At 39.2% G+C, this 27,408-nt stretch overlaps 1 protein-coding gene across 2 annotated transcripts; it reads right to left on the bottom strand.

Moving 5' to 3' along the window:
* Positions 1-970: 970 nt before the first annotated feature.
* On the bottom strand, positions 971-27,205 carry appl1 (adaptor protein, phosphotyrosine interaction, PH domain and leucine zipper containing 1). Of its 2 annotated transcripts, none has more exons than XM_060910341.1 (22): positions 27,012-27,205; positions 24,346-24,444; positions 24,180-24,239; positions 23,703-23,774; positions 23,501-23,588; positions 22,825-22,866; positions 22,675-22,733; positions 20,622-20,768; positions 18,570-18,652; positions 14,708-14,866; positions 14,375-14,563; positions 12,149-12,191; positions 11,987-12,043; positions 11,747-11,838; positions 11,459-11,638; positions 7,412-7,464; positions 7,135-7,309; positions 7,009-7,045; positions 6,643-6,789; positions 6,465-6,515; positions 6,281-6,370; positions 971-2,295 (listed from the first exon to the last, which is right to left on the bottom strand). In XM_060910341.1, the coding sequence occupies exons 1-22, from the start codon at positions 27,063-27,065 to the stop codon at positions 2,146-2,148; spliced, it is 2,127 nt and encodes a 708-aa protein (XP_060766324.1). In that variant the 5' UTR covers positions 27,066-27,205; the 3' UTR covers positions 971-2,145. The 2 variants fall into 2 exon arrangements, with proteins under 2 accessions (XP_060766324.1, XP_060766325.1); XM_060910342.1 differs by having other exon boundaries at positions 7,412-7,461.
* Between the last annotated feature and the right edge of the window lie 203 nt (positions 27,206-27,408).

Genomic DNA, 27,408 nt, shown 5'->3' with positions numbered 1-27,408 from the left:
CGCAGAAGTTTAAGTGCGAATAAAAAAGAAGGTAAAGCTATTAAAGCTAATCCTACTGAATAACACCCCCTCAATCTTTTTGGCCTCTTGTCATGCATGCAAAGGGTATCTGTGAATGAACTAATCCGACAAGTTGCTCCTGCATTGTCCGCATTCAGAGGCTGAATCCATCTATTCAAGCTGGCTTTAAATAAATATGCCATGCGACTTGTTTATTTACTTGTTTGCTGGGGGGGCACAAGCTCCCTCTCCGTGCCCTGCTTTATTATGGTAAAATGTCTGGACTAATTAGAACTATTTAAATGCAAACCCAAATGCAGGCAAATTAGGCTTATAGAAATAATAAAGCCCATTATCAGTCAGTGTGAAAACAGTTAATGTTAAAGAACCACTTGGCACCAAACTCTACTTTTCCTCGTTCCTGCACTGGTACCATTAAAAATGTGTGTGTGTGTATATATCTTTTGCCTGGAAAGGAGGATAGGATATGGTGTACCTTTATTTTATTTAACTAATGCTTTAAAATCAATGGTCCACAAGGTTCAGTTATGGATCTTAAATTAAATTTTAGAAGGTGTGAAAATACATACTTTAAAAAAAAGGTACAAAATGAGGTTTTCTTGATGGTACCAAACCAAGAAGTAGAGTTTAGTACTGTTTATAGAACTTCAGATGGAATTTATTAAAATTCTGTAAAAATTTCTCACCCTAATTTAAAACCCTTGATCAGTAGTACCGTAAATTTGCATTCTTTCTTCTGAACAACAACAATCCGAGTTAAGCTTCAAAGTCAGAAATATATTTCGTTTATGGGCACCATACATTTCAAAAGAGGGGGAAAAAAACTTTCGTAATGTCTATACCACAGAAAAGGAACAAGTGTTAATTTATGAATGTCCTTCATACAGTAAATCATTTACATTTACGTTGTCTCAATTTTTTTTTAAAGAATAATTTCAAAAAGCATGAGCCACTTGAATTGGGTGTTTTTATCCACGTCTCAAATGGGCATCATTTTAGAAGAAATACAAGAAACACAATTTGCACAACTTTTGACAGAAGGTCAGAACGAACTAGTAACCCAACACAAAAACAATAAGATCCATATCCCCCCCAAAAAAAGACTTCTAGTTACAGACAGCTTAAGATTTAAAACACATGGTGCTTAAATGAAGTGCATTTGCATCATTATTACAGTATGTTAATTACAAAGCATGATTATACATTGTGTTGGAAACCAACAAACCACCTGTGAAAAATTGTGTGCATGAAAAATACCCCCCCAAAAAGAAAAAAAACCCCAAACCAACCTTTATACTCCTTTTACAATTGTAAGATTGTAGTATTTGAAGAAAAAACAAAAAACCCCTTAAACTCCCAGTACGTTTGTAACATACTTTCATTGCAGTTATGCAATATTTAAATTTAAATTTAATAATTAATGAATATGCTTATTGTTACACTAAATAGTAAACTGGAAGTTTAAGAGTTTAAAAATTACAATTATTATTATTATTTGTTCTTGATCTATTAAAAAAGTAACCACATCCACAACCCTTAATTACATGGATGACCATCCGCAAAGACGTACAGAATTCACCACAGGGACAATCTGGTTAGATTCAACCCCAATACAATTCAGTTACTGATGTGGACTGACAGGAGCTGAAGTACATGCATGCATGTTAGAGCATAAAATTAAATATACACTATTAGTACAAGTCCTTCTTTAATATGTGCTATTCACACGAGCAATTTCTTCCAAAAATAAAATCCCATTCATCCACGCAGACCATACGTAAATTTTTAGTAGTGCACCAACTCACACTCTCTCACACACACACACAAAAACATCTAAAAGTGTTTTTTTGATACAAGTCATAAATGGAAAAAGTACAAAATACAAGATTCAATACAAATAAAACAAGCTTGTGAAAGCTTCTCCCAATCCACCCACCCATAAAATGACATCTCTCCTGTACTTGTGTCTTTTTTTTAAAATATATTCCGCAGTCATTTTGCAAAAAAGTCATTTCCTTTAAGCAAATCAGAAGCTCTAAAGGAAATAGTTAAAATAAAATGAAGCGTTTTGGATGAAAAGTTGAGTCCAAGTAGAGATCAATTTCATCCTCATGTTCCTTACTTTCAAGCGTCGGATTCGCCTCTTTTCTGCCCCTCCTCCCCAATGTCGCTGTCTTCTGATTGGCTCTTGCTGAGGACAAGGAACTGTCCGTCAGCGGTTGGCGGGTTTGGACGACTAGAGGCAGCTATCAGGCGGCTTTGTTCCTCCAGATCCTGGAATTATGGTGCAGTGTTTATTGTATGGCACAGTAATATAATACAGACATAATTGGTGCAAGCACTGTTTGAAATAACTAAATATACTTAAGAGAATTTGGTCTAAACAATTGAGTACATTCTGAAATGATCATGGAAGCTGTTAGAGGTTTCCTTTCTGTTAGTATTTCTGGTGGCTTTGGAATACAAGTATATGTTTTTTCTACCATAGGGATCAATATTATAATGTAACCTGTCCCAATTGTGAGCCAAGTCCGACTCTATATACACATTAGGTTTTCTAAAAGGGACACAAATGTAGTGTTATCTGTATAAGGACTTAACTCGCTGCTCTCAAATCATGATGAAGCTATAAATGATGCCAGTGTAAATGGAGGACAAACAAATATATACACATACATACCACACACACACACACACACGTGCTTGAAAGTTTGTGAACCCTTTAGAATTTTCTATATTTCTGCATAAATGACCTAAAACATCACATTTTCACACAAGTCCTAAAAGTAGATAAAGAGAACCCAGTTAAACAAATGAGACAAAAATATTATACTTGCTCATTTATTTATTGAGGAAAATGATCCAATATTACATATCTGCGAGTGGCAAAAGTGTGAACCTCTAGGATTAGCAGTTAATTTGAAGGTGAAATTAGAGTCAGGTGTTTTCAATCAATGGGATGACAATCAGGTGTGAGTGGGCACCCTGTTTTATTTAAAGAACAGGGATCTATCAAAGTCTGATCTTCACAACACGTTTGTGGAAGTGTATCATGGCATGAACAAAGGAGATTTCTGAGGACCTCGGAAAAAACGGTGTTGATGCTCATCAGGCTGGAAAAAGTTACAAAACCATCTCTAAAGAGTTTGGACTCCACCAATCCACAGTCAGACAGATTGTGTACAAATGGAGGAAATTAAAGACCATTGTTACCCTCCCCAGGGGTGGTCGACCAACAAAGATCACTCCAAGAGCAAGGTGTGTAATAGTCGACAAGGTCGCAAAGGACCCCAGGGTAACTTCTAAGCAACTGAAGGCCTCTCTCACATTGGCTAATGTTAAATGTTCATGAGTCCACCATCAGGAGAACACTGAACAACAATGGTGTGCATGGCAGGGTTGCAAGGAGAAAGCCACTGCTCTCCAAAAAGAACATTGCTGCTCGTCTGCAGTTTGCTAAAGAGCACGTGGACAAGCCAGAAGGCTATTGGGAAAAAAAATTTTGTGGATGGATGAGACCAAAATAGAACTTTTTGGTTTAAATGAGAAGCGTTATGTTTGAAGAAAGGAAAACACTGGATTCCAGCATAGGAACCTTATCCCATCTGTGAGACATGGTGGTGGTAGTATCATGGTTTGGGCCTGTTTTGCTGCATCTGGGCCAGGACGGCTTGCCATCAGTGATGGAACAATGAATTCTGAATTATACCAGTGAATTCTAAAGGAAAATATCAGGACATCTGTCCATGAACTGAATCTCAAGAGAAGGTGGGTCATGCAGCAAGACAACGACCCTAAGCACACAAATCATTCTACCACAGAATGGTTAAAGAAGAATAAAGTTAAATGTTTCAGAATGGCCAAGTCAAAGTCCTGACCTTAATCCAATCGAAATGTTGTGGAAGGACCTGAAGCAAGCAGTTCATGTGAGGAAACCCACCAACATCCCAAAGTTGAAGCTGTTCTGTACGGAGGAATGGGCTAAAATTCCTCCAAGCTGGTGTGCAGAACTGATCAATTATCGGAAACGTTTAGTTGCAGTTATTGCTGCACAAGGGGGTCACACCAGATACTGAAAGCAAAGGTTCACATACTTTTGCCACTCACAGATATGTAATATTGGATCATTTTCCTCAATAAATAAATGACTAAGTATAATATTTTTATCTCATTTGTTTAACTGGGTTCGCTTTATCTACTTTTAGGACTTGTGTGAAAATCTGATGTTTTAGGTCATATTTATGCAGAAATATAGAAAATTCTAAAGGGTTCACAAACTTTCAAGCACCACTCATATATATATATATATATATATATATATATATATATATATATATATATATAAAAAAGTAGTTGAAATGCAAATGCATGTTGCGTGCCATAACTAGTGATCAAGATCCAGGTCTTTTCCATCAGACTTTCACTTGTACCTCAACTAGTTTTGTTTTTTTAAAAAGAGGATTTTGAATAAGCCTCACTGCTTATTTCCTGGCAGCATTGGTCCCACAATACCGATAACTATAAATCGGTCCTGTGTAGTTTGTGGTCACACCAGACCGGTAACGATCCCTATAGCCCAGACCTGGGTTTATCCGCATCAGTGAGCTCACTTCTGGAGCGATTTTTCCAGGCCTGGACCTGATCCCATAAAACAAAATCAATAACCAATCAGGTAATTGTTTACATGTGATGTTGTCTGAGCACGTGCTATTTTTCTTAGGCATGGCATGGATCTTTTTTTCAAAGACGTGATTTTCCACGAAATATCAAATCATAAATTAATAAAGTAAAACAAATGCAGGTAAGATATTTTAATTAGGAACTTCAGCAGTCTAAACATTTAACTGTTTTAGACTTCTTAAATTTTTTTTTTTTTATCCGTGATGCATCATCCGTATGAAATCGGTAACCAGTCTGTAATATACTGAAACGTCCGTGAACAATCTGTAAATTATTAGCACCCATGATGCATCCGTATTAAAATCCCTAACCATTCTGTATTTTATATCCTTTTTTATTATATTTCCACAGTCCGTGACCTATCCGTATTTTATCAACCACCGGAGTATGTGCATGGGTTGTTTTGAAGTCCAAGCTGTACAGTATGACCCCGAATAATGTGCTACTACTTGGAAAAACTTCCACGATGATTCCCAAGTCGCATGCATTTATTTACCTGAGTGGCAAGACCAAGCGATATTATAGTCAGGATTATAGCTGTGGTGTGACTGCTCCAGACTGGAACTAAATTCAGGCAGAGGTATAGTCAGTTGTAGTCACAGCTATACCGTAGGTCTAGTTATCGGTGTTGTGGGACTGGGCCCTTACATTAGAGCCCTGCACTCCCGCGGGAGTCCCGCGGGACCCAACGCAAAGCAGTGCGGCGCGGGACAAATTTTGAAAGCTCATTGCGGGCACGGGTGGGAGGGGGAGTGCACAATGCGGGAGCGGGCGGGAGAGGTGATAAGCTGCAGTCCCGCTAACTAAAAACGTGTTTAAAATAAAATTTATAAATTATTAATTTATGACTATCATATATAATTTGTGGTGGATATTTTATTTGGCATTAATAAAACATTTTAAGATGCCTAAATTTGCGGATGTGGTCTAATCTTGCGTACGTTTCCGATTCCTTTCCGCTCTTCTGTGTTGGAGATCTCCGATCATGGCAGAAGAGCAGAGCTCCTCTAGTGAAGCTCACAATGGGTATCTCTGTAAAGCCTCAGCTGCGCATGCCGCCTGGCAACGCGCACCCTCGCTACGTGCGCTAGGTGAAGGATCGGTCAGTGGAGAGCTCAGCTAAGCTCAGCATGTTTAATTCCCCAAGCCAATGACAAGAACTTTCGTGAGAAATAACGCGAACGTCTGCATCATGCGGGATTTGCGGGCGGGAGCGGAACTGAAAATCATAATTCTTTGCGGGAGCGGGATTGCACAATGCAGGAGCGGGACTGAAAATTCTGTCCCGCGCAGACCTCTACCTTACATCTGACTTCACTTTCAAACATTCTCCTCTAAATTTTTGACTGGCTCAGTGAATCGACCCACTGAACGATATACCAGTTTCCTCCTCGAAAAAAGCCAAGGTAGCCCGTATTTCACATCCATATTCGAAGGATTCTTCAGAATTGACCACCGATGGTATCGTGGGTGAGAAATGCAGCTCTAGAATAGACTTTATGAAACACACAGAGTCGTGGGCCAACAGGATTTGAGTTTGATATTTATTATGGTGTAGAATTGAATTCTCTCATCATACCTTCTCAATCTGTTTCTGTTTAGTCAGCTCTTCTTGCTGCTTTTCCTTGGCTTTTGCCAGCTCCCTCTGCTTCTGACTGGCTTTGCGATCCTACAAAGAAATACAAGAGATTCATATGATATACTCTATTAGAAGCATACTGAGACATACAAGACTCTTCTGCGCCATACACAAAAAGACTGACCATTTCTGAATGAAGGGCTATCTGTTTCGCCAGTCCCACACTATCACAGATCTGACAAGAAAACAATATACACACAAAAAAAAAGGGCTGAAAAAGCATACAGTGTTACATTACCGTACATGGAAAACTGCATTAGCCTTCAGGCATGCACTCCATCCTGTATACGTTTTCATTGTACCTTCTCTCCGTCATTATTAGACTCAAAAATGTAGCAGACAGTGACAGGACGTCCGTCAACTCGCCCGCCGGCTGTATGCAACACGAAGCCGAACAGGCGCTTGTTCTCTTGATGAGATGCACACATCACCACACTGGACAGAGGGAACTGTGGAGAAAGAAAGAGAAGCGGTGAGTCAGTGAAACCTGTCTTAACTGGAAATTAATATGATTTCTGATCTAGAATCAGTTTTTAAATGATACTGTAAATACCATGATACAGACAAGGCGCATATCTTTACGTTCTTACTCGGAGTGCTTGATATTGTAAAAGGAGAGAAACCACTTGCGGCATACTAAATATAAATATATATAAAATCAGACCTACTCTTAATCTTGTGACTTGTGTTTGAGGGTCAATGAGCCTAGAAACAGTTACAGAAAGACAAACAATAACAAAAGATGAAGAAATATCAGTATGCAATGAAGCATATTAATAATAAAGGTTTCTTACTTCAGGCAGTCACACGTGACAAGCAGATGGGACTCGGTCATTCTGAAGATGTTGTGGATGGCTCTGGCTGCCAAGATTTGCCTCATGGTCTCATAGATGACATCTGGGTTCTCGGTGGCCTTCACTTCCATGGATCCCAAGAAACGCACGATGAAGAGCTGGTGCAGGATGGAGTCTGGGAACACAGGAAGTTACATAATATACTTGAGTTATTTTTGATGATTATCTTTTCTAAGGGACGAAAACTTTTCTGGAATTGTAAGGTTTGTTTATGCACCTTCACTGTCTCCAGACTGCACCTCTCCAGACTCTCCAAATGGGTTTGTCCTTCTTTCAGTAAAGGTGACAAAGAAACACTGGCATTATTTAAAAAAATAAAAGAACATTAGAATACAGCAAGCTATAGGGTGCTGAGTAGGAATGGGAATCGAAAACCGGTTCTCGTTGAGAACCGGTTCCCAGTGTTTCAATTCCATGGAATCGTTTGCCAGATTTGCTAACGATTCCCTTATCGATTCCAGCGGACACAACTAACGTCATGTATATTACGCAAGTTACGCAACGTCCGTAGCGACATGCAGTAAGCAGTAAACATGGCAACCAAGCGGTTTAAACGCTCAAAAGTTTGGCTGCATTTTTCAAGGAAAGATGACAACCTGCAGCCATTGCAAAGTAGATATTACATCGTCGGGAGGGAACATGAGTAATATGCAAAAACATTTGCGCACACAGCATGCGATACTTTTAAATGAATGTCACGTTTTCGACACGCTTCGGACTGGTGAATCTGTGTTACTCCTAAACTAAACAAAGTTGATGCTAATCGACCTGTTTGTTCTCCTCTTTTTTCAAATGACAATCGATAAGAGAATCGATAAAGAACCGAATCGTTAAGCAGAATCGAAAATGGAATCGGAATCGTAAAAATCTTATCAATTCCCATCCCTAGTGCTGAGTGGAATGAGTTACGCAGGAATTCGCAAGAGAATCATGTCACTTTGTAAAGACCTGACTAATGAGAAATTTAACTGCAAGTCTGTAAAGACCTGACTAATGAGAAATTTAACTGCAAGTCTGTATATGACATGCGAGGCAGTTACTGCACCCTTGGGTCTTGGATATTATTTGTATCAATGAAATGGTACACCGACTTCAAGCTCCATCATATTTGATTAAATATTCTCAAACCATTGTTTATTTGGGAATAATTATTGACACACTCAACTTCAGAGTGGGCAGCTATTGCCTGAAGGCTAGAGAAGCAGCCTTGGGCCCAAAGGGTCGCTGGTTCGATTCCCAGGACCAGCAGGAAAAATGCGAGGGGAGTTGAGGGAATGAACAGCACTTTCCCCTCCCTCTATATCATGGCGGAAGTGCCCTTGAGCACGGCACCTAACCCCCAACTGCTCCCTGGGCGCTGTAGCACAGCTGCCCACCGCTCTGGGTATGCAGAGCCTAATCTAGGAATTTGAAAATAGGGGACAGATCCCTCACTAGTTGTAGAAACAGGGGACAGAAAATATTAACATGGGTAAAAATATCCCTCATTTGTTCCAGTTAGTGGGGACAGAAAAATAAGTAATACATTGGTAGATATTTTCAAGAGTACATCTATAAACAGAACAGTTTTATTAATAAAACTAAATACATGTAACAAACATTCGTATCAGATGTTAATCTATATAATATCATAATTATGGCACTATACATATCCTTTAATACAGTGATATGAAAACCATATCAGCAAACACTTATCCACAGTAGGGCTGTGCGATATGGGAAAAAAATGAATATCCCGATACATTTTCTCCATTTCACGATATACGATATACATCTTGATATATTTAAATCTCCTCTAAAGGACCCCATGAAATCTAACTTTTACTCTTTACTGTTTTCACTACAATCCCTGCAGATTAAATACCATTCTTGGTTAACTTTACAGGTGGTTTTCAACACCACATTTTAAATTTTCATGTTAGTGATTTAAAATCACAATTGAATTGAAATAAGACTATTTTTATTCAACAAAAGATGTGGCACAAACTGCAAAAACAATCTTGAAAATTGCAACAAAGGGGCAATACAATACAGAGCTGCTCAGAGCTCAAATCAATAAAGTGCAGCTCAACACTGAGAAAGACATTTAGCCTAAATAAGAAAAGTGCTCTTTCATTAAATTTAAAAAAAAAAATAGATCTCCAAGCTATTAACCTGACTACTGAGAACCACTGGAACATTCACAAGAGAGAGAGAGATTGAGGGAGAGAAGAGAGAGATCTGCAAAACATCATTTTTCTCTTTGCACACTTTTGAACTGAATGTTTTCTGGCTCTGCCTCTCAGATGTGTATAATTCCGGCTGCTGCCTTTAGTGATGACAGGTTTTTTTGCACACTTTACAAACTGGCATTTGCTGTTCCACGTCCTCCTCGCGATATCAAAAAAAATGCCAGATGACTGACCCCTTACTAGTTCTTTTAGGAACCAATTCGTCCGCTTCCATTTTTAATTTGTCGCTGAAATTGACAGAGCTTACACGGTAGCCTATACAACACCAGCGATTGTACGAACTGAGTCAGCGCTGTAAACCGAAACTAGGAAATCTTCCCGCCGGCAGTGTTGCCAGATACTGCTGACGTTTTCCAGCCCAAAATATGTTCAAAACCCGCCAAAACGCACTTAAAACCGCCCAATCTGGCAACAAGACCGAAACTTGAAAATCTTCCTGGAAGTTCCTTTCAGCACCGAGATGTCTCCCGGGATTGGTTGGCGAGTGTGATGTTATTGTTTTCTTTACCCTTAAGCAGCCTCTCATGTTACTGCCTGAGGGACAGAGAGATGTTTTAAACAAACACAACAAACATGAAATGAACGCAAGTCGGAAGATGACCATAAAATACTCGATAGTTACGATATAATAATTTTATGTATCGCACACAGAATTTTCGGCGATATATCGAGTATATTCGATATATCGCACAGCCCTAATCCACAGTTTATAGTATTGCACAAACATTATGATCAGATCTGAACTTTAAAAATGTAATGAAACGTGTGTTCATACTTCATTTTTTTCTTCGTTGCATTGTCTTTAGTTTCATCGCGTTTCGATTTCATCCCCGTTGCCTCAGGCTCATCGACGATAACGACAGCTGAACTTGTATCTGCCTGGACTGTTACTTCGGTGGCAACATCGTCGACTTCGGTTTCATATTTTGTTTTCTTCTTGGTTGGTTCATCCGTAGTACTTGTATCGGGTTGTGTAATGTCTGCTGGATTAGTATCCATCACTTCTGTGCCTTCGTTTTGTTTCCTTTTTTCGTCCAAAGGTCTTTCAACGTGACCACACGTTTTGACATTATGTTTGGATGAGATAGAAAGATATGCCATGTGCTTTTGGGTATTTTTAAAACACTTCACACGATTGGTTGAGATACACTGTCTTCTGGTTCAGTGACCAATGATATAATAGTTCACAAAACTGTTTTACCCGCTGAATAAACCATTCGGAATACTTCGGTCCTTTCCGATTGGTGTGTAAACAACGCTATATTTACCGCAGTGCTTGCTAGCTGGTGCTGACAAGTTGCTACGCACAAGATTCAGTAAAACGCGACTACACGCTCTACTTATAAATGCGCGACAAAATGAATAGATACGCGATATCACTCTCGTACCCAAAAAGTGGATGTGCAACAGACAGATTAAAAAACGCATATTATCGCGCATCACGCGCCCTAGATTAGGCTCTGGTATGTGTGCGCGCTCATTGCTCACTTGAGTGCACGTTCACTGCTTCAGACGGGTTAAATGCAGAGGAGGAATTTCACTGTGCCTGAGTGTACATGTGACTAATAAAGGCTTCTTCTTTATAAAATGTACTGAATGGGAATTCACTTGTGTGTATTGTGAAAACTGTCACTGAAGCATAAAAAACACAAAAGCCGGTTGTGTTTCATTATGTAAATATCCTGTGCTTTTACACTGGAGAACTAGGCACGTTTAGAATTCAGAGGATTTGCATATTCACAGACAATCTTTCTAACGGTCATGTTCTCTGAAACGCCATTGTACATAAAAAATATTACTCATAATAAAATATTTTGTGGCCTTCAAAACAAGATAAAGGTCATAGTAATAATCTCCCTCAAGATTTAGGCTACTACCATTACCCTACACCAAAAAGCAACAATACATCTTTAAAAGAGATATTTGTAGTAATTTTATCACAAACCTGTACAATTTGCTTAAAAGAAAAACGTCCAAGGACTCACCATTGACACCTTTCTTGCAGAGTATAGATTAGAATTAGAGGCACTGACCTGCCCTGGGCAGCACTTTTAGCCTGCGGTGTGCTTTCTTCACTGACTGGGGAAATGATATCAAACTGGATGGGGGTGTCTGGAGCCACCAGGGAGTCCAGTGACAGTGAGGAGAGAGCGGGTGACTCCGAGCCTGCTGAGCTCTGGCTGCCGGTCCGGGTTGCTCGGGGTCGGCCCTGCCTATAAACCAACAGGATTACAAACTATTGTTACATCTTGAATAGGAATAATCAGACTGGCCTAAAGGAAAATAAAGGCCTGTGAGTGCGAGTATAAACCGATACTGACGTGCTGGGTCTGAAACTCTCATGCCGCTGCTGGAACGAAGGTGACGGTGTTACAGCCTCCAAAGCCGACTGGTTGACTCTAGCAGCGGTTTCCTGCCAACAAATTTCAGTTACGTCATAATTTAGCAATAGCCACTGGATTATTTCGGCATTATTTCTTTGTGTCATGAATGCTAAATTGTGATTATGTAATAATCCACATAAAACAGAGCAAGGAGTTCAATTTGAAGCAGACATTTACCTCAGGCTTCTCACTAAGATAAATCCTCTTTGAGATGTTATTTATTGTTGCAATCCACTGAAAGAAAAACAACAACAACAAAAAAAACAACACATTTCTGGAGTTACTGTCCCTTCTCATATAATGAAAACCAAACAATCGTAAATATTGTCAATTTATTACCTCTTCACAATCCTTTCTGCTATCTGCTTGTAAAATGGCAATCCTGCAGTGAAAAAAAAGGTGTTAAAATAAAAAAAAAAAAATTAAGCATTGCTATCAATATTGAATGCATTCTATTTAATGCAAGTAATAAAACACATTTTAAAAAATAATTAAAATTAATTTCTTCTCTTGCATAATTGAAAATGTAGAAATGCTGTACAATGAAGGATGAAAATAAATAAAACAGTGAGAAAATTAATTTTAAATTAATTTAATCATTAGTTTAATGCAATAATAGAAGTAGTTAATAAATAAACTTATTTAAAATGTATTAAAGTTACACACAATGTTACAGATGTTGTTTATTATTATTATTATTATTATTATTATTAGAGCAAGCACAAAAAACAAGGCTTTTGTTAGAAAGCAAGTCTATACTGGTTGTTCAAGCTAAAAAAAAAAGACAAAAAAAACCCCATTAATAATTGAACAATTAATAAATCAACAGGCATGAAAACGGGTCGGGGTGAAAAAGGTGAGAAGGGTGCGCGAGTGGTGACGTGGGTTCTGGTGTTGTTTTATTTTGTTTGGGGGGGTCCTCCCCCAGAATAAATATTATAGCCTCCTTACTAAGTATACTGTATTGACATTTGCACAAGGACATACAGTACAAATACAAATTCAAATACATGTAGTTATAGTGAAATTATGCCCTGGAAAAAAAATGTGAACAATAGAACGAAGAAAGTGGAGAACACACAAGGAATAGTGATCATTTTTTCCTTTTATTTGCCTGGACCACCAGTGTCTCCATGGCCCGTTTTCGCCGAGTTGCCACATGTTTCAGCCTTGCCTGCTTCTCTCTTTCAGCAGTCGGTTTCTTGGCCTGCTGAGCACTGCAAGTTGCTTGAGAGCCATACTTGCTCTGCTGCTTTTCCTCCTTGTTCACCCTCTGCTGGTGTTTGTATGTGGCTGCTGCAGAGTTAATGTTCTTGCACAATGTTCTGTCCACTTCCCCAAACTTCACGTCCTCCCTTCTAAAGAGCTGCATAGCTGTCTTCCCCCTTGACGTCAGCGTCTACTTGACCGTCTGTATTGCATCAAATGTTTCCACATTCATGTTGTCACTCCTTTGATCAATTACATCATTCATCAGACTAAATGAGGACTCGACTCTAGGTCCATGAAAGATGGAGAGGCAACACTTAACCAGTGCACCCAGGGAGGGGTACTTGTCTGGTTTGTTGAAGACATGACCCCACCACTCCACGATGCTCTCTCCCTCCTTGAAGCTGGGGATGGTCAGGTCAACACTGAACTGCACAAGTTCCCTCTGGATATCCTGGTCTGCTGGCAAGAGGTGCCCCAGCATACCACTAAGCCTGCCAAGATATGGAAGTACCTGCAGCTTTCAGTTCTTTTTAAATCAAGGCTGAATACTTTCTTCTTTGCTGCTGTTTTTTATTAAATCAAATTTGAGACTTTTAATTTGATTTCTTTCAGCACGGACAGCACTACAAAATGGCGTCTCCACTATGCAGTGCCCTATATAGTGAGTAGCGAGCAATTTCGGACACAGGGATTGTCAAAAGACGCATGCGCCCTCTTTCGAATGCTGACGTAATCAAGCCGGAAGTTGTGTTTGTTTTGACAGCGATCAGGAAAGTTTGAAAAAAGTAGGAAATTCAGTCCGATGACTCAATCCAGCTTCCAGCTTCTGGTGGTCTGGTCTGCACTCTGACTGATGTGTGCATGCTCTGGCCAGCAGGAGAAGAGGCACGAAATGATGCTGCTTGCCCTTTGCAGCGAGATGTACTCGTTGCTATGGCGTCAATATCAAAGCAGGAGGAGGAGGCGCAAACCGGCACAAACTGTTTATGGGTGCGAAGCGACCTCCTTGCCCTTTGGGTCAATATCAAACACCCCCCCAATTTTTTTTTCCTCATCGGATCTACACGATTCACATAGGTCACCCATTTTGGTTTCAAAACGGCGAATTTTGCCAAAAGGTGAGGGATTTTCATGTATGAATCAAGCTCCCGAACAAAGCCAACATTTAAAACAGCCTTCATGAACAATAAATCTTACTCAAGATCTACAAAAAACACTTTCAAGTTTTCCGATAGAAATACATGAATGAAATCCTACCTTCATCATCACTGATGAGACCAAAAAAAAAAAAAAAAAAAAACAGAATAAACCAAACCTAATATATCATCCAGGTATTGATGTTATGAAACATACTTTTTGCCATCGAAGGAAGAGATCTGGAAGCAGAAGCGCCGATCCTCACAGTCCACTGCCATGACGGAACAGTTGTCGATGTCCATGACCAGCCCTCCTGCCACGTCTCCTCGACACTGACTCATGAGGTTGCCTCCTTGCGTGAAGAAATACTGCCGCTCCCAGGTGGACGACACCAGCCCTGTTTTACTGGACATTAAAAAAATTCAAGTACAAAGCATATCCCTCATGCAGAAACAATGACATGGCTATTAAATTAAATCAACTACAGACAAGCATCTTATAATACAGGTGCTGCTACTGAACCATAAACCAGCACTCAGAATTTCGTACTTGCGAGTGTTGAGGTATCCGGCTTTACGGGTCAGGTTGCGGTTAATTGGGATTTTATTAGGGTCAGGGTCAGGCATGTAGATCAGATCACTGGCCTCTTCCAGATCCTGGATGGTCTGCTGCATTATGTCCACCTCACTGTCCATTTCCCTACGTACACTAACAATGACAATAGCAACCTATAAAATTCATACAAACAATATTAACAATGCTAATACGAGTACATTTCATACATGTGGAATAAAGTGTAAATTATAGTATGTACTGTATAGTACATATACAGGCATGTACAGTAATTGCTGAGCTCCCTGTGCAAAAGCAAAGCTCCATATTTAAGAGAATATGTCGATGCATTGACCTGATTTCTGATGGCTTCTGCAACTGTATGACATCCGTACATTACATTACTGGCATTCAGCAGATGCTCTTATCCATACCAAAGACCATCATAAAAATGGTACCTACTGCCGTCTGGCAAGGCACGCTGTTACTAGAGGACTAGCCCCCCCCCCCCCCCCCCCGCTGTAACCCTAGCTATGTAATAGGCGAGAGGCTGAGGGCTACGGAAACAGAGATCGGGGCCACCCTATGCGCCACATGGTGTGGGAAGGGTCTTTGATTTATCCAGAGTGACGTACAACATACACAGAGCAGCCTGGGGGTGAGGTGCCTTGCTCAAGGGCACTTCAGCCATTCTGGTCCAGGGAATCGAACCGACAACCTTTAGGTCCGAAAGCTGTTTCTCTAACCATTAGGCCATGGCTTCCCATGTACTTGTATGAACACAGGGAACCCAATCATAAATGCAAGGCAACGTATCTTAAACATTTAACAACTGTACAAAAAAAAAAACAAAAAAAAACTATTTATATAAGATAGATGGTTTTTTAATCCAACGCCTACTTTTTAATTTGCTTTAAAAAAAAAAAGCCAACAACATGGGACTATTCACTAAGACATTTTACACTCATTGGAGCTCTGCTTTTAAGCAGTACCTTATATTAAAAAAAAAAAATTCACACGAGCTGCATCCAGGACATGGCGATCCAAAACTATGACATAAATCTCTATATGCCACTTGTGAGGAAATCGTTGAGTTGTTTTGATAAACTTGGGCACTTTGTTTGTGAATGTGTCTATATAATAAAAAGAAATTCACACGTTGGCTTGAATATATGAAGCTTATCTTCTCGTGTTGAAAAACTCATTTTTCATACGAAATACATTGTGGATCCAAGTGACAATTTCCAATATTTCACTCCAATGACGTCACTCCCAGTGTTTAGACGTGCATTGACAAAATGGCAAACTGGTTCAAAATAAAATTCTTTTGATTAACTTGCAGGGTTTTTTTGGGTGGCCGTGTCTATAACATAAGGAATATTACATGGTGGCGCAGACATATGAAGTTTATCTTCTCGATTTAAAAAGCGTGTTTGTGTGTACAGAGGATATTACATGGTGGTGTGAAGTTTATTTTTGAGTGGTGAACATATTTCACGAGTGAGTGAAGCGACATAAATGTAAGGTACATACAATTAGGTCCATATATATTTGGACACTGACACAAATTTTCTTTTTTTTACCTGTTTACTGAAACATATTCAAGTTATAGTTATATAATGGACATAAAGTCCAGACTTTCAGCTTTCATTTGAGGCTATCCACATTAAAATTGGATGAAGGGTTTAGGAGTTTCAGCTCCTTAACATGTGCCACCCTGTTTTTAAAGAGACCAAAAGTAATTGGACAATTGACTCAAAGGCTATTTCATGGGCAAGTGTGGGCAATTCCTTCGTTATGTCACTCTCAATTAAGCAGATAAAAGGCCTGGAGTTGATGTGAGGTGTGGTGCTTGCATTTGGAAGATTTTGCTGTGAAAACACACGGTCAAAGGAGCTCTCCATGCAGGTGAAACAAGCCATCCTTACTGTAAGCTGCAAAAACAGAAAAAACCCATCGAGAAATTGCTACAATATTAGGAGTGGCAAAATCTACAGTTTGGTACATCCTGAGAAAGAAAGAAAGCACTGGTGAACTCATCAATGCAAAAAGACCTGGACGCCCACAGAAGACAACAGTAGTGGATGATCGCAGAATAATTTCCATGGTGAAGAGAAACCCCTTCACAACAGCCAACCAAGTGAACAACACTCTCCAGGAGGTAGGTGTATCGATATCCAAATCTACCATAAAGAGAAGACTGCATGAAAGTAAATACAGAGGGTTCACTGCATGGTGCAAGTCACTCATAAGCCTCAAGAATAAAAAGGCTAGATCGGACTTTGCTAAAAAACATCTAAAAAAGCCAGCATGGTTCTGCAAGAACATTCTTTGGACAGATGAAACCAAGATCAACCTCTACCAGAATGATGGAAAGAAAAAAGTATGGCGAAGGCGTGGTACAGCTCATGATCCAAAGCATATCACATCATCTGTAAAACACGGCAGAGGCAGTGTGATGGCTTGGGCATGCATGGCTGCCAGTGGCACTGGGTCACTAGTGTTTATTGATTATGTGACACAGGACAGAAGCAGCCGGATGAATTCTGAGGTATTCGGAGACATGTGTGCTCAAATCCAGCCAAATGCAGCCAAGCTGATTGGTCGGCGTTTCATAATACACATGGACAATGACCCAAAACAAAGCCAAAGCAACCCAGGAGTTTATTAAAGCAAAGAAGTGGAATATTCTTGAATGGCCAAGTCAGTCACCTGATAACCCAATTGAGCATGCATTTCACTTGTTAAAGACTAAACTTCAGACAGAAAGGCCCACAAACAAACAGCAACTGAAAACTGCTGCAGTAAAGGCCTGGCAGAGCATTAAAAAGGAGGAAACACAGCATCTGGTGATGTCCATGAGTTCAAGACTTCAGGTAGTCATTGCCAACAAAGGGTTTTCAACCAAGTATTAGAAATGAACATTTTATTTACAATTATTTAATTTGTCCAATTACTTTTGAGCCCCTGAAATGAAGGGATTGTGTTTAAAAAATGCTTTAGTTCCTCACATTTTTATGCAATCATTTTGTTCAACCCACTGAATTAAAGCTGAAAGTCTGAACTTCAACTGCATCTGAATTGTTTTGTTCAAAATTCATTGTGGTAATGTACAGAACCAAAATTAGAAAAATGTTGTCTCTGTCCAAATATTTATGGACCTAACTGTATAATAAATGTGACAAGTACAACAAAACATAATCTATTTATCCAGGAAAAAAACAAGGCGCCTTTACAACCCATTTTGTGTTACTGCCTATAAAGTATAGATTTTGGAAAACAAGGAAGAGTGAATAGTTAGTTTCCAAAACCACACCCATATGTTACTGCCAACTTGTTCTAGATCAAATGGCACCCATATTTTAGAAGAAAACCCTTGAGGATTTCATGCGAGAGCCAACTTGTTGCACTTTAGTCTTTTGTCCAAAAGGATTTATTTTGTTTCCAGATTTGGGCACAATTGTCAGTAAAACATCTAGTAAGCAAGATAAAGAAAAGAAAATTAAAACATAACGACATCATTGAGAAAGGTCACATTATATTCGTGCACTTTAATGCATTCAGGCTTTAAAACACTCCTAGACCCACTTATCACCGGTGTTCAAGCTGCAGAAATGACGCTGGTTAAACAGTAACGGAGGAACAAGCTTATGTCAACATTAATGATAAGGTTTATAACTCCTAACAATTGGATACACTTGCATTCGAATGCAAAAATGAACTGTCCTACTCTCTTAATTCCTGTCCTCCTACTGGGAGGAAACAATTCTCACATCATCTGTGTCGAGGAATAAACCAATACAGGATGATTAATCAGGGACAGGATATTAAAAGAGCAAAGGAAACAGACAAAACCTACTTCTGTACACTGGTCCCAATATTTGTGAGGAAGTCTTCCCATTGCTGTGTGAGGTTCTCTGATCCAAGCTTGAAGAAACTGATCTGATAAAAGACATGGGAGATTCAAGCAGAACTCTAGTTAGGATTTATAGCTGTCTGTCTCCAAAGATAAACTGAGTTTATATATAAATTCATAAGAATGAACTATAAAATCGCTGAAAACGTGTGTGTTAAACTGGATGAAAGTCACTATAATCGGGTATAATTTAGGAAATGTGTAGCATGTGCTCGGGTCAGTGTCTGATTGATGTTCCCAGCGCTAGTCCTACCACTTTTTTTTAACCTATAGAAATAAATTATTGACTAATCTCGAATCCAAAACTTAATGTATGCTATATTACACAAAATACAATCTTGACTAAAATAACTAGAATTATATGAAAATGACTACAAAGTTACATAAAAAATAAAGTGCACCCACAGAGCAAATATAATGCATGACTACATTAAAGTACCGTATTTTTCGGACTATAAGTCGCACTTTTTTTCATGGTTCGGCTGGCCATGCGACTTATACTCCGGTGCGACGTATATATGTTTTTTTTTCACCGCGAGTAATAACAATAGTAATGATTAGTAATAGGCCACTAATATTAGTTATAATAATAATAATAATAATAATAATAATAATAATAATAAAGGCTATTAGTAATAACGATAGTGATAGTATTAAAGATAGTAGTCGATATTTAAAATAATCAGACGAGGCTACTTACAGGGCAAAGGGCGCGTTATCACTGCTCAGCTGTTCGTTTATTAAATAAACAATGCAGTCGCGCAGTAACCACGCGCCGCTTATCAGATAGAATCACAGATTCTATGGATAGAATAACCCTTCAAAAAAGTGCGACTTGTAGTCCGGTGCGACGTATATATGTTTTTTTCGTCTTCATAATGCATTTTTTGACTGATGCGACTTAAACTCTGGAGTGACGTATAGTCCGGAAAATACGGTAATAGTAAGTATTAAGATAACACTGAGCATGTGTTAGCACAGGTATATTTAATTTGTGCTAGCAGCACTGGCGCAAATTGTTACTCTCACTCAGGATCTTTCTACTTTATTCGTCTTATTATTCTCGTAATGTTTTTAGGACGTCATTTCGCCCTGAGTTTTCAACCAATCATCACCAAATTTCACAAGAATACCACCTCTGGGTTGAATTACGTTGCTACAACTTTTAGTGCTGATCTGGATCACCAAACCAGAATGATCCATGAAAAACGTGATTTTTTTCAATCACTTATAACTTAATTTTCATGATTTTTTTTTTCCAATCAGTTTAAAAAAAAAAATTTTTGTTCAGGGAGGCAGGGAGTAACTTTTCCTCACTAAGCGTCATTCTCTATCTCTTACCATTCCGGATCTATAGGGTACAGACACACCCATGTGCGTTGGCTGATTCTCGTGCACGCTGTGAACTGATTCATGTGTGTGCGCGCCACTGATGACTCACACCAGCACTGGATTAAAGTGCAATCAGCACGCATATATAAGGATGCCAAAAACTAACTCAGGTTGTGAAGTATTGAGTTGTTTAGACACATTATCGAGCTACGAGTTGTTCTGATTTCCTGGTTTCCAAATTCCTAGTTTCTGTTCCAAGTCCTTTGATTCTGCCTTTGTCCGTGCCTACGATTTTTCGGTTTGTGCCTTGGCTGACCTACTGCTTGTTTACCATTTCTGACTTATGCCTGCCGATTTGAACTATTTACCTGATTGCACTTTTCTTAATAAATATTTTCTGCACATACATTCGTTTCCACCCATCCCTGACAGATATGGTGACCAGACGTCCCGGTTTGTAAAAGCTAGCGCAAATTATTGTGACTTTAGTCACACTCTCTTATCTAGTTCAGTTTTACAGAAGTATCTCATCTTGAGCTCTCAATTTTATATAATGTATTCTTGAAATTTTTTAAAAACAAATTATAAAATAAATACTGAAACTGCTGAGAAAAAAAAAAAAAAAGGAGAGAGAGAGAGAGCGCCAGTGTGTGTATTCTGCACCTGTGCCTGCATGTATCCCAGCAGTGGCTCCAAGAGGGCAATCCTTTTCTTATACTGTAGCGTATTGAGTGCCGAAAAGTAGTGCATCATGGTTTGGTGCTGCTTTTTCCTTGAAGTGTAAACATCTTCCATCACTTCACCCTTTACCTATGGTGAAGGCAAACATTTTTTTTCCATCATTAGAGAACTCAGAAATCCGATTTAGATACTCGAATATTTTAGCCATCAATGTAGGGTCAGAAAACAAAAACACCATAGCAACAATTTCTCTTACAAACACAGTGAATATCCACACAAGTCCAAATCCACACTCGTATTTCATCTTCCCAAAATCAGATCTACCATAATTTCCTGTCACACACACAAGGAGACAGGACTGGAGCCAACCAAATCTCCAGAACATACGCTCTTGCCACAGAGGCCAAGCCAAGTCTCTGTAGGCGTTTCATTAAATGAAGACCAGCACCACAGTGTGCAACAGCATTAATCTTCTTATGTGCATAATCAGGAACACAAGAAAGTAAGAGAAGACAGATCTGATTGGGTGACTATACGTAAAGACTGCCCTGTATGTGTGGAGACCTGGGGAAAACACTACATGGTCACAGTGTGACATTTTCTAATATACTATATTAGATAGACAGGAGTGTTTTACTGGGAAATACGCGACTTGCATTTTTCATACGAGCTACATGCGGGGCATGGAGAACCAAAACCATGACATATTTCTTTATATGTCACTCGCGAGGAAATCAAATTTGTTTTTGATAAATTTGGGTACTTTTTGTTTGTGAATGTGTCTATAGAATAAGAAAATCACACGTTGGCTTGAAGATATGAAGTTCATCTCCTCGTGTTAAAAAACTCGCATTTTTCATACAAAATACAACGCGGATCTGAGTGACATATTTAAATAATATTGGCTGGCTTTGAGTAGTATATCAGATATATTCCATTCAGCTAACATGATACTGAATGACTCAAAGACGAGTAGCTGAATGGAATACAGTATATCTGATATACCATGAAAAAAAGCTAGCCAATATTATTACATACACATTCAATGGAACAATTACAGATTTTACAAAAAGTTAAGGGGGGGGGGGGGGGGGGGAGACGGACTTACGCAGCAAACCTAGTGGCCACGTTTGTTTACAAACAGTCAGTCATTCGCTGGCACGGAAGTTTTACGTGTAATACGCATCTTATGGCATTTTCAATTCACTACGACGGTTTACCGCCGGCAAACAAAGAAACGCTTCTACGCACGCGCAGCAGAAAACGCTCACTGAATATCTGCATCAGCTCCGACGTGTGGCATCATGTCTTGACAACCATGCAATATCATAAGCCATATTCAATGCTCATTCTCCATTGGGTAGCGTGACATAATACATGTAGGATAAGTGATATGCTCACAATATTGCATGCTATCAAACAAAAAGAACGAAACCAGCTAGAAGGGAATAGAACACGTTTTTATTCTACTGAAAAAATGTCCTGGATGTATAATAATTCCTGAGATTTCACTCCGACGATGTCACTCCCAGTGTTTTCCTGCTGACTACACGGGCGTTGTCAAAATGGGGAACAGGTTCAAAATTAAAATTCTTTTGATCAACTTGAGTTTTTTTTGTGTGTGTGTGGATGTGTCCATACACAGTGGTGCGAAGAAAGTTTGTCATCTTGTGTTGAAAAATATTTCACTCCTCATATATACATTCATCACTCGAAGATAAACTTCATATCTTCGCGCCATCGTGTAATATCCTCTCTCTCATTCATACACACACACTTCTGAAAACTACAGATTTTACTGAACTGAAACACGTTTCTCTTTTGCATACATTGTGGTCCAAAAGTCTAAGACCCCATACACATGTGCACGTGTGATTTTACTCTGGACCTGAAGCCTGAGCAGAGCGCAAACATCAAATTCAGTGCAAACTCAAGAAATCTACATCAGAGACCCTTGAAATGCTTCACAAGCACAGTCCTTGAAAAATGTCCAAGAAATCACCCTGCCACGAAAAACACCTTGCTTAGTTCTTACCTTCTCGTTCTCTTTCTTTTTAGACAGACGACTGTATCTGTTGATGGCTGTGTCGAGATCTATTACATGAAGAAAATCAAACAGTGAATGTGCCAAAGTTGCTGAAATTATTTTTGCTTTTGCGATTCAGGACACAAGTCAGAGTCTCACCAGAGCTAGATATTTGGAAAACTTCCTTCAGAGTGAGGATTTCTGTCAGAAAGGAAAGACATAAAAAAAATTAAAGAAAGAAAAATCTTTGCTAAACTGTCAAGATTTAACAGTTATTCTCTGAAATTGAGTCGTACATGAGCTGACAGCCAACAAAACGCGTAACACCGAGTTGGCTGTAAGCCATGTACGATTGAGTGGTATAACTGTTATTCTATCCACATTCACTAGATTTTGAGAAACAGCATTTTTATTATTTGCAAATCCGATAAATAAAACCTTACACAAAACGTCTGACAAAATCATTTCCGCTTAGAATGTAAACAAACCGACGAAATGACAGTAGCAATTTGTGAAAAATGTGATAATTCTTGAAAAGAAAGAAAGGAGACATGTTCTTACCATCAAACACATTTCTTTTTTTTTTTGCTTTTTTGGGTGGGGTGTCTTTCTTCTTTAGGGTTTTTTCTGGCGGTTGGCAAAAACCCCTAAAGAAGGGTTTTGCTTTAGAGTAGAGTTTTTATTTCGTCCTCGGTTGGTTCAGCAAAACGCTCCGCCATTTTGTTTCTCTCTACTCAGGGTATATGAGCTGATAGCCTAGTACTAGAGTAGCCAATCAGAGCGTGTGATTGCTCATATCCAGTGACTGTGGAGAGAATAAATTATGGATATTCACCTTTTAAGTCCCTCTCTTTGAACTGGGTGATGGGGAACATCATGGCATCTGCGAGCTGAGTGGACAGGACAGCGTGACAGGAGCTGAGCTGTGAAACAACAGAGAGGAGAGAGAGAGAGTGAGAGAGAGAGAGAGAGAGAGAGAGAAAATAAATCTACTTGCACATGAAGAGGCGGAACTAAAAGCAGTACACTGTTCTCACCTCATCGATGACTTTGGCAAACTGCTGCAATGTCGAGCTCATGACCTCGTCATCACCACCAAGTGGGAAACGCTGAGGGAACAAGAGGGTCAGTCTTTAATCCTTAAAAAACAAATAAGGAGTTTGGAGAAAAATCAAGTTAATAGTTGATGGTCAAGACATGTAGCATTTCGTCATACATTTTTAGGTTAGCGATCACTTTTTAAGCCGAGTCTGTTAGATTTCCAGGCAACTAAAACATACGCTGAGGACAATTATTATTGATCAATCCTTATTTAAAAAAAAAAAAAGTCAGTGTTTGTCCCAGATGATTCTCTCCACATTATTACAACCTTCAGCTACATTACTACCACTGAGGTAAATTTTAAAAAAGTATGCCAGCTTTTTGGTTCCCTGAACCATTCCTTTAAACCTGGCGAGTTTAAAGCGCCCTGTTCTTCAGTAAAAATAAATAAATAACTGTGAAACATTTTCTACCTGTTTTTCATATTCCTTCAGTAACTTGGAGGTCAGGTGTGTTGCAGCACTCAGTTCATTCTGTAAACCAGACAAACCTTAAGATTAAGATTCTCAGAAACAAGATTTCAATTCCTCTCTGAATTTCCTAATAGTTTCCAGAGAACTGTTTTTAGTCATGGCCTACTTGGGCATCATATATCCTTTGCATGGCCTTGAAGAGCTGATGGTAGTAGCTGGATATGGCATACGTGTCTTCCTCAAACACACCAAGCAGGGAGCGAGTCTGGAAAGAAAAACAGGTGGCGTATTTAACATCACTGTGACCCTGGCTGCATTTACATTTGACACTGGGATTGGAGATCGGACTGACTGGATCCTTGTTCTGCCCAGGACTGAGAAATATCCTCGTATAGACAACCTGGTTTCTATAGCAACTCCTCAGTTTGTTGATTTGTTGTATTCCTCTACAGATTAATAAGATAGTTTATTTCATCACTGACTATCCTCCAGTATTCACTTGTCTAGTCCGAGTGCCAAATAAAGCAATACAGTTCGATAAAACTGTAACAAAAACAATATAATAAAATCCAGTCTTGTTGATCTTACTAATATTCACAATAAATAAGTATTCCTCCAAAAAATGTAGTCTGTTAACAGTAAGCTTTGGTTGCTAAGCAACAGCAGTAGCGAGGTAGTGAGGCTATTCTGTAGTCGAAGAGTTTTATTGGTTTAATGAAAACCTGTGCATTAATATAGAATTCAATTATTCTGATACCGCTACAAGAGTTCGATTTTATATCTATAAAATAACAGGATTTTACAACAGCTTTGAACATGCACATCCAAGCAGGTTTCATTACCACAACAGCCTCTTTCATAATGATAAATTCTTTATAACTATTCATTTTTGGCTTGGTTTACTTAAGTAAACTCCAATTAAGAAAAAAAAAAAAAAAAGGACAACCCACTATCGCATTTTTCTCTCATAACAACGACTTCAGAAATAACAGGAAACTTTGGATGTGAGCGTCTTATACACAAAATTATGATCAGATATACGTTTCTAATTCAGAACCTCGTTCTCATGTGCTCCATATGAGACGTGAAAAAATCCAATCTGAGCCGTTTACACACATGCACACCAGCTGATCTGTCAGAGAGCAACAAAGAAGAAAAAAAAAAGGCAAGTGCTTGGCAATGTAAAGAGGTCATGTCCTTTTGACAAGCTTTCATAATGGTCAGTGGTAGCTGAAAAAGTGCGAGTCACAAGAAAGCAAGAGAGAAATTAAGGAAGTGGGTAAGGAAGGAAAGCAGGACATGCCAAGGATTTTAAACTATGCCTGAGCTGTAGCCAACGTATGAAATAACAAGGTCGTGGAATAAACCAGTTAAAAAAAAAGGCAAAGAAAAATGAAAAATTAACTGCTGGGGGAAATACTGTGATTAAAGAACAGTGCACATGTATAGACAGTACTGTGTAAAAGTCTTGGCACCCCTCCCCCCTTCCATACAAACTTTATTATAGATTTCTATTTTATGACTTCTACATTGGGGCAGCACGGTGGTGTAGTGGTTAGCGCTGTCGCCTCACAGCAAGAAGGTCCAGGTTTGAGCCCCGTGGCTGGCGAGGGCCTTTCTGTGCGGAATTTGCATGTTCTCCCCGTGTCCGCGTGGGTTTCCTCCGGGTGCTCCGGTTTCCCCCACAGTCCAAAGACATGCAGGTTAGGTTAACTGGTGACTCTAAATTGACCGTAGATGTGAATGCGAGTGTGAATGGTTGTCTGTGTCTATGTGTCAGCCCTGTGATGACCTGGCGACTTGTCCAGGGTGTACCCCGCCTTTCACCCGTAGTCAGCTGGGATAGGCTCCAGCTTGCCTGCGACCCTGTAGAACAGGATAAAGCGGCTAGAGATAATGAGATGAGACTTCTACATTATCGAGTCAGTACAAAAACATTTTAGAGTCTAAACGTTCATTTTCCAGCACAAAATTAAATGTTCCAGGAAAAAAAAAAAAAGTGTTAGTATCTGAGCAGCATATTCCATAAGAGAGCACTTTTCAGATTAAAAAAAAGAAAACATAATGAAGGCTACTGGGTTTTGGTGCAAAATTAAGAAGCAAGTGTGACAATCAAAATGTCCAGAAGAACTGTGGCTGGTTCTGTAAGATGCTCAGTAAAACCTACAGCTCACTTCCGCATAAAACTGCACTCATTGGACCGGAGACTACTGGATTTGTTTTTTTTTTTCCAAGCAAAGGGTCATCTCACACCAAATACTGACTTTCATTTATCATGGCTTACTGCTGACTCTTTATAGTTTATGTTGAAACATTTCATTATTATTTTAAGCCATTTTTGGTCTACAGCATTTCTTTGCATGTGCCTAAGACTTTTGCACAGTATGCCTATTAAAATAACTTCAGCACACCATTTCCTTCATTACTTATCTAATAAAAGTTAACGGGGCTTTCTTTATTTCGGCTGAATCCTAAATGACCGCCTATCCTCCACGAGTGTGCCCTATATAGAGATAGATATAAGGAGTTACTCGTCATATGTAGTGCACTATCTAGCCAATACTGAATGATTTGGGATACAGCCTTCGCTTAAAAACACTGTCGCTTCCCAACATCAAACCATTTCCACAAAGCTAACATAGCTGGCTAAAGCTGTTTTTGAAACGAAATTTTCTTCACATTATCTATTTTTAGCAACATTTTCCAACTCAATGCGCATTTTAAAGACGACAACTGTACGCAAATAACCAGCTGCTATGCTAGTTCTTTAGCTAACTAGCCACAAAGCTACAATGCTAATAAACACAGATGGATTTTTTTTTTTAATTTCACCTGAGGACTGTCCTCCAGTGCTTCCTCTATCGGCAGTTTGTCAATTCCTGGCATGGTTGCGTTGTTATTTATTTCGTAAAACTGACAACCGCTTAAAAAAACCTCTTCCTGTTTTTTTTTCTTTTTTATACAAGACAAATCCACAGCCACACAGTGCCCTTCCCACACATACGGATATCCCGCGTTTTCTCCACCTCTCATTGGCAGATAGACTGCACTGTATCCCAAATAACTAGCTATCAGCTTAACTAGTGCACTATATAGAGCTTGTGTTCTACGGCTTCTATAGTGTACTATACAGCCACTTTGGACGATTTGGGATTCAGCCTGGGTGTTGTGACGAGTTATTTGCAGCAATGTGGTAATAAAATAAAATAAAATAAAAGCCCTTTCCCTG

The sequence above is a fragment of the Neoarius graeffei genome, chromosome 26, assembly GCF_027579695.1.
Source record: "Neoarius graeffei isolate fNeoGra1 chromosome 26, fNeoGra1.pri, whole genome shotgun sequence".
NCBI lineage: Eukaryota > Metazoa > Chordata > Actinopteri > Siluriformes > Ariidae > Neoarius > Neoarius graeffei.
Note: the sequence above shows the minus strand (reverse complement) of the source record. Positions and strands in the feature narration are given on the sequence as shown.